This window comes from Lipotes vexillifer, unplaced genomic scaffold (assembly GCF_000442215.2).
Source record: "Lipotes vexillifer unplaced genomic scaffold, Lipotes_vexillifer_v1.1 scaffold1442, whole genome shotgun sequence".
Classification (NCBI taxonomy): domain Eukaryota; kingdom Metazoa; phylum Chordata; class Mammalia; order Artiodactyla; family Lipotidae; genus Lipotes; species Lipotes vexillifer.
The window spans coordinates 2,537,323-2,547,280 of NW_006797379.1; the positions used below are offsets into that span (position 1 = coordinate 2,537,323).

Consider the following 9,958-nt stretch of genomic DNA (forward strand, 5'->3'; position numbering starts at 1 on the left):
GATCTTCCCGGACCGGGGCACGACCCCGTGTCCCCTGCATCGGCAGGCGGACTCTCAACCACTGCGCCACCAGGGAAGCCCCTGGGATTTGTCTTTGACTCATCATTTCTCATTGGCTGGCACAGCCAGTGGATTGTCAGGTCCAGGGAGAGTTCTTATAGCCCAACTGGTGATTGTTTATAGCAACCAAAGTGGGCGTGAGTGGCGGGCAGCCTTGACAGCTGTAGGGAAGCTAAGAGAGGAAGCCTGTCTGTGTGAGCAAGTAAAGGACAGTTTGGATTTGACTAGACATGCTGAGTATGAGGTAATGAAATCACCCAGTCTTGGAGGTAAGGCAAGAATGGGTACTATTGAAAATGCATATAGGGACTTCCCTGGTGGTGCAGTGGTTAGGAATCCTCCTGCCAATGTAGGGGACACGGATTTGAGCCCTAGTCTGGGACGAACCCACATGCCGCAGAGCAACTAAGCCCGTGTGCCACAACTACTGAGCCTGTGCTCTAGGGCCCGTGAGCCACAACTACTGAGCCCACATGCCACAACTACTGCAGCCCACGTGCCTAGAGCCTGTGCTCCGCAACAAGAGAAGCCACTGCAGTGAGAAGCCCGCACATCATGACAATGAGTAGCCCCCGCTTGCCACAACTAGAGAAAGCCCACGCACAGCAACGAAGACCCAATGCAGCCAATAAATAAATAAATTAATTAATTAATTTTAAAAAAGAAAATAAAATGCATACAGCAAGCACTGAATGCTCCTCTAAGAACTTGGCTATTACATAAGTGAATCATTAATTTAACAGTATAATAATTTGATATTCATCTCCTCGAAACTTTCTGTCCTCCTCTGACACAAAATCCAAGTAAACCCATGCCTGTCTATTCACACTCACACACACACACACACACAACCTCTCCCCTGTAAGCAATTTCTGATCTGGGTTAGAGTAGACTAGATTTGCCGATCTGCGACTGACGATAGAGAGGCACAAATGGGCCACATTGTTTGATTTGTTGAGTGTGGTTAATAACTAAAGGAGACATCTCCCTTGATTATGGAAAATAACACGGGATCTTCCAGTGATCCTCAACAGGGACACTATTGCATGTGGGGCTTAGGCAGTACAGTTGTTATTGTGTGAGACTGTCCCATGAGTTGCAGGACATGTAGTGTCCTTAGTCCTTACTCACTAAATGGCTGTAGCTCCCACCCCCATCATGGTGACAATAAAAATGCCTCCACCCCACATTTCCAGATGCTCCCCCACCCGCAGGGATGGTAATGTCACCACCAGTTGGGAACCACTGTGCTTCTTCAGAATGGAAAATAACTTTTCTTTATTTGAGGGGAAGTTGACTGGCAAATGTTTATGCTGCACACCATAGGAAATGTTAATTATAACAGTGTTAATTATACCTTTTAATTATGAGGTAATATTTTCTGCATCAAAAGAGTTTATGACATAAAGTGAGATTATACTCTAGACTCCTAGGATTTTGGAGATGGAAGAATCTGAAGGGTGATCCATTTCAGACTTTGGCAATTAACTTTCGTGGCCCTTCACTGTGTCTTCCCCTGCAAACCATGTGCATTCTATAAGAGAGGAGATGCTGATGGCCCTGGGTGGGAGCTTCTTTCAGCCAGGCTACTTTGACCTAAAAATATCCCATTCTCCAGCCACTTGTGAAGTAGTTATATAGAGTCTTTAATAGGACGTATTAAGACCAGGCTTTCAGTGGGCCTGAATTGTGGAGGAAGTGGGAGGCAACACAGTGTATTGACGAGGAGCTCAAACTCTGGAGTTGGAGCGCCTGGGCTCTGTCCTTGCTCCCCCTCCTGCCAGCGGAGAGACTTGAGCAATGTTGCTTCATCAGCCTCAGGTTCCTCATCTATAAAGTGGGGAAATAATAACACCCACCTCATAAGGGTGTTGCAAGAATTAGTGGGAATCCAGGTAAAGTGCTTTGTACAATACCAGGACAGAACGTCTGATTATCATAGTGATATGGATATTATTTATAATAATAATACATATTAAGAAACGTTGGCAGCTACTTACATTTTGTAAGAACTTTACTCAGTAGTCCAGTAATGGTGTCACAAATGGCTATTTTAGCAAAGCATCATTATTTTGGGGCAGGCATGGTGGTGGACTTCATTCATCCTTAGTATAACAAAAATAAATTACTAAGAATTGTGATATAAGGCTCCAGGGTACTAGGCTTATAAAAATTGTCTTGCTAAAAGCAGGAGTCACTGGATTTCAATGCCAGGAGGTGCCATCTGGTCCAGTTCCTTTATTTGAGATAAGTCACTTCGTCAAGAATTTCTTTGTGATGGAGTGGAGAGATAGAAATAACCTAAACAATCAGAATGCATGTATATGCCTTCTCTGGGAAGGCTCCAGGCAGCACTGGCTTACCAGCCATGTGGCCAGGAGGTTGTTTTCATGGAGCAGGGAAGCTGGCCTTATTACTGATTGCATTTTATGTCCATAGAACGTGGTGAAACTGATGCGGGGTCTTCTCCAGTGCATGATGAGACAGGTAGGTGGAAAACCACAGATGTATTTTTGGGTCATCTGAGTGGGCACTTCATATTCATGGTGACAACTAACACTCTTAAAGTGTTTTGAACTTTTCTTCTCAAGATGAAGAGAAATTGAAAATAGTTTGCTTACTTTCTCCTTTTAAAATTATCTTCAGTAATTTTATTATGCTATGGAACCAGAGTCAAAGAACACTTTCTCAGAATCTCTTTTCAAGAGTTAACTTGTGTAAAAGGAGAACGTGCCCTTTTTTTTAAAAAACAGGGAAGAAAACGTTGTTTTTAAAAGCCACTCCTAGAAAGCCATGTACTGTTGTTTATTCTGTTGAGTTTATAAAAGGGTTTCTTTTGAGTTGAAATGCTTGAGTTTTTAAAACTTGACATTAATATTATTGATATTTTCAGTGAGGGGTAAATAAAACAATTTGTTGAGCATGTACTGTATACAGAACATCATACTAGGATCTACACAGATCCCAAGATAAATATGATACAGTCCCGACCCTTAATTGGCACGTGCCTCATTAGTCTTCAGAGACGACCTTGCTCTTTCCCTTTCAACATAAGGAAACAAGATTGGAAATTTAAAGAGCAAGAGGAGGTTCCTCTCCCTCCCCTCCTCCGTCCCTCTCATTGAGTTCCTACTGTGTGTCACAGCTCGTGCTGGAGATATCAGACAAGGAAAGGAAATTTAAGAGCAAGAGGAGGTTCCTCTCCCTCCCCTCCTCCGTCCCTCTCATTGAGTTCCTACTGTGTGTCACAGCTCGTGCTGGAGATATCAGACAAGGAAACCCTGCGGCTTGACCCCTCAGCCCTGCAGAACTTGTTAAAATGGCGCTGGGGTCAGACATTTCTGGTAATGGGCAGGAAGTGTCCCCCGCACAGCCTCTCTGTGTGGTGCTCACTAGTGAACATCCATCCCCTGCCTTCCATCCCACTGGCTCCCAGAGGTAACAGATAAAAGGTCTAGATCCAAGAGATTGACGTTGCCAGCCATGAACCCCTTAGTTGCGAGCAGCCGACTTGCTTTCTCAGGTGAATAAAGTGGAGAGGTTCAAGCACACTCAGAGTACCAAGGACAGCCTGCATGCCAAGTACGACACCGCCACCTGCAGCACCGTGGTGGGCGACGACCAGTGGGGCCACCTCCAGGTGGATGCCACCTCCCTCTTCCTCCTGTTTCTGGCCCAGATGACTGCCTCCGGTGAGCCAGGGCTGATTGACCTCATTGTACTGGGAGTGACAATCCAGGAGGGGGCGGGGAGGGGCAGGCATTGATCAGTATTCAAAATAAGCTATTTCTGTAAAGAAAAAGCATGCTTCTTTTTGCGTTGCATTATGTGCGCTACTCTGTGGCTCTGTTGATAGTCAGCATCCTGAACCCTTGCAGGACGAGGGCTGTTGCGCCAGCTCTGTCAGCATCTCACTGGTTGATCCCAAAGCTTCCTTGCTGTCTCTGTCGCCTAATTATTGGACCAACCTAGATCAGTTCTACATTCAACAGTTCAAATATCTGCAGACGGTGTGATGCTCCATTTTAGAGTTTTCTTCTCCAGGAGTAGCGGGCCCTTCAGCTCTTCCTCTCACTACCCTGTCACCCCCTTTAGACACACCCTCGTTTATCCAAATTATAAACAAACAACATAATTTCTAGAAGTCGGCAGTGTGCCCAGAGTTGTCTTTCAGTCCACAGCACCCATGCTGTGAGTGGGCCAAAAACTCCTGGGTGGTGAGCATTGTTCTCATTGAAGCCCGAGCTGTTGGTTTTCATGGAGGCCTGGACACCAGGCCTCCCGAGCTCCAAGCTGCTGCCCCGCTCTGTGCACCAAATAGCCTCAAGTTAGGTCACTTAGCTGCTGTGTCTCAGAGTTCTTATCTCCAGTCACCTAAATTCACGCTCCTGAGTTAGAGGCTTCCCATTTATTTCAGGTTGCAAATGTGAAACTCTAAAAATAGGATAAGTCAGTAAATAATACTGTCATGGCTTCGTGAATAAACCAGGCACTTTAAAAAATATGTTTTTGTTATGAAAGTTAACATGAGCTCACTGTAGATATTTTGGAAAATATAATGAAATACATAGAAAAAAAATCTCACTGCCAATTTTCATTTGAATGTGTCTCCTCCAAGTTTTTTTTTTCTATGCATTTTAAAAACATATTTAAGGTCATACTGTATGCATAAATATAGTCTTTTTGTTACACAGCATTATAACTTAACCATTTGCCCCCTGATATACAAGCTGTTTATAAACATAATTTTAATGACTTTATCAGTGGATATTCCATAATTAGTTTAACTATTCCTTTATTCTTTTTTTTTTTTTTTGCTATTATAACTATGTTGCAATACCAACTTTGACCCCCATCTCTGTTTGCTTCCTTCCCTTAGTTAGATATCATTCAAAGGCTACTCATACTTATTGCTAAATTGTTTTCAGAGCAGTTTACTCTGTTAACATCACTTCCCCCAGTGATGTTAAGGGTGCATATCTTACCATACCCATACCAGCTTCAAGAATTCATACTTTAAAAATACATGTTGGGGGCTTCCCTGGTGGCGCAGTGGTTAAGGATCTGCCTGCTAATGCAGGGGACACGGGTTCGAGCCCTGGTCTGGGAAGATCCCACATGCCGCGGAGCAACTAAGCCCGTGCACCACAACTACTGAGCCTGCGCTCTAGAGCCTGAGAGCCACAGCAGCTGAGCCCATGCACCTAGAGCCCATGCTCCGCAGCAAGAGAAGCCACCGCAATGAGAAGCCCGTGCACCGCAGCAAAGGGTAGCCCCTGCTCACTGCAACTAGAGAAAGCCTGCTCGCAGCAACAAAGATCCAGCTCAGCCAAAAATAAATAAATAAAATAATTAATTAGTTAATTAAAAAAAATAAAAATACATGTTGGAACTCTGCTCAATATTCTGTAGTAACCTAAATGGGAAAAGAATTTGAAAATAGATAGGTGTATATGTATAACTGAATCACTTTGCTGTACACCTGAAACTAACACAACATTGTTAATCAACTATACTCCAATATAAAATAAAAATTTAAAAAATCCAACAGGAGAACCAAAAACAAACAAACAAAACCACGTATTTGTCATAACCAGTTATACATTCAAGGACCCAAGCAAAAAACCAGCTCTCTTGGTCACTGCCTGCTTTAACACGTTGATGTAGCCGCCTGGGCAGATCCTGGGAGCTGGCCTTTCCATGAGGTGAAAAGCCATCTCCTGTAGTTGATGGCTCTACTTTCCCCATCTGCCATTGGGGAAAAGTACCCGCCCTTTGGCTCACTCAAAGATAAGACAGTGGTTGCTCTGGGCTAAAATGCTTGCTTTGTGGAATCTTCTCTGCACAAATCCAACACATACCCGAAAGCCCCACATCTTCTCTTTCGATCCTTTCTACTCCTAGGCACACACACAAAAGTGGAGCCATTCTTTCCTTCCTCCCTTCCCTCCCTCCATCCTTCCTTCCTTCCTTCCTTCCTTCCTTCCTTCCTTCCGAGATTAGACATTAACTGTTACAGTTTACTTCATACTTAATTTTTGATACCCTAGTAAGAAAAATGAAAAGGAGGGTAAAAGGATTTATTTCCTAGTGTAATATTTGTAATTTGTAATTGGCAGCTCTCTCTTCACAATATAATTACGTTAACTCCATTGTTTGTTTTTCTTTACTAGGCTTACGTATTATTTTCACTCTTGACGAGGTGGCCTTCATACAGAATCTTGTTTTTTATATAGAAGCTGCATATAAAGTCGCTGTAAGTGTCAAACCCAGTGTTTTTTTTTCAGGTGTCCCAGTGTCAAAAAGAATAAAAATCTTACAGCTCTTTGAGGGCCAGGCTGTTTGGGGGTGACCAGAAGTTAGCAAGATCAGAGCTATAAGATTACGTCACCTCGGCACACAAAGTGCACGTTTCTGTCCAGGAGCTCAGTTGGGGAGCTTTTGTTTTTGGAATGTGCCATATGCTCTGTTTGAATCCATCACGCTTATTTTAAATAAGACTCTAAAATGTCCTGTGGCACGTCCACAGGCCAGCCTGAATCAGGATGAAGGGCAACACCGCAGGAGCTGCGGTGCCGTGGGGATCACCCCAGGCAGCCCACAGGTAGAGAGGCTGGAGCCAGATGTGTGCCCTGGGCCAGGTGTGTGCGGGTGTAAATATGTAGAAACTCAGTTCCTCCAGGCTTTTGTCTGCTACAGAGAGTGGAGCCTGACACTTGTAGAGAACAGCTAAACTGCAAAGCTGACCATAAGAGCAGTAAGGAAAGGGTAGAGTTTTGTTTTGTTTTGTTTTGTTTTTAAAGCCATTAAAGCAAGGATCAGCAAACTTTTTCTGTAAAGGGCCAGAGAGTAAATTTTTTCAGCTCTGCAGTCTCTGTTGCTGCTACTCAACTCTGCCGTTGTACCACAGAAGCAGCCATAGGCAACTCGTGAACTCGTGAACGTGGCTGTGTCCCAAATAGACTTTATTTACAAAAAACAGGTGGCAAACTGTTTTGGTCCAAGGGCCATAGTTTGCTGACCCCAGGTCTAAAGCGGCGATTCTCAACCAGGGGCAGTCTTCCCCTCCCAGGGGACATTTGGCAATGTCTGGAGACGTTTTTTGGCTGTCACTCTGGGGAGAGTGCTACTGACATCCAGTGGGTAGAGGCCAGCGATTCTGCTGAACATACTACAGTGCACAGGACAGCTCCACACGACAGAGAATGATCAAGCTCCAAATGTCAGTGGTGCTGAGGTTGACAAACCCTGGTCTAAAGAAACTTGGGAAGTCTTTGTGGAAAGGGTGGGACTTTAGTTGGACCTTGGTGGATGAGTAGGGTTTAGATTGGCAGAAGGGAGGGAAAAGGGTGTGGGAGTAGCAGGAACAGTAACAGAGGCAGGAACAGGCTGTGAGCATGGGAACAGCTTGGGGAAAGGGGGTGCAGAGTGAAGGAGTATTCTTAGGGTGAAAGCTGAGTACTTAAGAATAGGAGAAAGTAAAGTCACCTTGTGGATGTGCAGGAGGTGGGGCTGGATAATAGAGGTATGGCCATACAGAGAGAGAGATTTGAACGTGATCCACTAGGGAATAAACAGGTCGTCATTTTAGACTCCTATGCTGGAGAGTGAGCTGATCAAAGCAGTTTTTAAGGATGAGTCACTCACTTGGCTCCAAAGTTGGAGTGAGGGCAGGTTGGAGCGGAAAGGCCCAGCTGTGAGGAGTACTGAAGGGAAGGGGTCCTGGGGCTCAGCGACAAGGCCTGCTTGGCAGGGAAGAGTCTGAAGTCACTCTCGTGTGTCTAAGTCTAAAATTTCTCATTTTGAAAATGTTCATCTTTCTCTATAATAATAAATGCCGAAATTTTGGCATTGATCCTGTTCTTCTTGGCTTGCAGCCTTTCAGTAGTGCATATAGCATTATTTCAAAACGGTATCCAGTGCTTGGGTTTCTTCAGTGAAAAATATAAACTATAAAAGTTAGGTATGCATGTATCAAGTCCTCTATGTGGACGGGCTGTTCTAAGCCAGTTCCTATTAATTTGTTTCAAAATACCAGGAAAGTTCAGTATTCTGAGCCTCAGTTTTGACTTTGGCTCCTTTTAGTTGCTGAGCATTTTTTTCCCAAGAGAAAATGTTAAAAATAGGTATTAAATTATTTTAAATGGTTTGGTTGGCTTCACCTAGTTATAACCCATTTGATAAAGTTTCTTTATTCCATCTTACAATTTAATACAAGTTCAAACGTGTTAGATAAGTAAAGGGCAGCCTTTTATTTTAAGATAAAATGTTCTGGTCTCTACAAATCAAGAGTTTCTTATAAATTACTAACTTTAGAAATAAGAAAATTGAGAATGTCTTTGTATGCATTTTTGTTCCACTTGAGTATTTACTTCCAAAAGTCTACCCAGAGGTCAAATGAACTGAAATCGAGAAAGAACACAGCTCGAATATGTAAAGCCATGAATTTAGTAGCCTTCGAGAAGAGATATTCATGTTTCTTTATGCCTGCAGTAACATGAACGAATCATTTTTCCATAGCACTTTTCATAGACCTTTTTCCCTTTTTCTCCCGCAGGATTATGGAATGTGGGAACGTGGAGATAAGACCAATCAGGGCATTCCAGAACTGAATGCAAGCTCTGTAGGAATGGCCAAGGTGACAGTCTCGTCCTGTTTGTTCTTCCTTCTGTGCGTCTTTAACTGCTTTGGTTTGGTTCTCATCGTTAGGGGTTTGGATTTGATCTGATTAGCATATTTTTCAAAAGTCAGCAGCAAGTATGGAATTCAAGTGGCACATGTACCCCAGCCAACTGAAATTATAGGTAAAAAAATGTAGGTTTCTTACACCGAAATCTGCATGTACCTGAAAATAAGTGCATTCCCTCCTTACTATCCATTGTTATCACCCACACATCTAAGCTCTTGCTGTTGTCGAAGAAGCTGGATGTATGATGTCCAGTCTTCTTTTCTGGGTCATAAAGGGGGCTGAAGAATATGACCACTTTGTAGGACAGGGCTCACAAGTTTAAAAGTCTACAGGGTCAGGTCAGGTGAGTAATATAAACAAGTGAAGCCGGCCAGATAGAAAAATATCAGGGGGTATTGAGGACGCTGCAAACTTTCTCTATAGGTATTCTAATTCAAAATCATTTTAAAAACTTCCTCAGGCCAAACAAAACATGCCTGTAGGGCAGATTCAGCCCGCTGGCCACCAGTTGACATGTCTTGCCCTAGACATTTAGCACGCCTCCTCCCTCCCCTCTTCCTCAAGACTGAAGCATAATTTTAGATAGAATAAAGACTCCAGAACTAGAATTTTTAAAGCAATGATAAATTTGCTCTGTTACGGTCAACTGACAGAAAACATACTTAATACTAAAAAAAGTTAACATTTTTAAGTGCCAAATATGCTAATGTTAGAAGTCAACCGCTAAAATAGGTCAAAGAAAAGCCGCCCATGAATTTAGCCCTCCGCCCCTTACACACACAAAACTGTGTTGTTAATGTTTCATTATTGGGTAGAATAGTAATTTCATTTTGGGAAATGGTTCTCTATTTTCTCTTTCTTGTTCTTGCAGTGAGCAGCAAAACACAGGAAAGCTCTTATCCACTGAAAATAAGGATAGAACACGAGTATAAGACACTTTAGTGGATTTTAAAGATTTGTTTTATCACGTTTGGGAAAACGTATATGCTAGATTGCTTAATGAAAAAGGGGTGCCAGATATGGGAGTGTATGTGTACTAGCAAGAAAAAGTAATTCGTACCTCTGCTTGTAGGCAGCCCTAGAGGCAATTGACGAACTGGACCTTTTTGGAGCCCATGGAGGTCGCAAGTCCGTGATCCATGTTCTGCCCGATGAGGTCGAACACTGCCAGGTAATGGCTCAAGGCTCTCACGTTCCAGAGAGTAGGGA

The 9,958-nt window shown here is 43.3% G+C and overlaps 1 protein-coding gene across 1 annotated transcript in view; it reads left to right on the forward strand.

Annotated features, from left to right (window-relative positions):
* The window catches only part of PHKA2 (phosphorylase kinase regulatory subunit alpha 2), an 82,129-nt gene that overhangs the window by 30,943 nt on the left and 41,228 nt on the right, over positions 1-9,958 (forward strand). Inside the window, exons 3-7 of the mRNA XM_007469325.1 lie at positions 2,500-2,547; positions 3,584-3,752; positions 6,234-6,316; positions 8,618-8,698; positions 9,822-9,920. Coding sequence (XP_007469387.1) covers positions 2,500-2,547; positions 3,584-3,752; positions 6,234-6,316; positions 8,618-8,698; positions 9,822-9,920 — 480 coding nt within the window. The remainder of the gene's footprint in view (positions 1-2,499; positions 2,548-3,583; positions 3,753-6,233; positions 6,317-8,617; positions 8,699-9,821; positions 9,921-9,958) is intronic.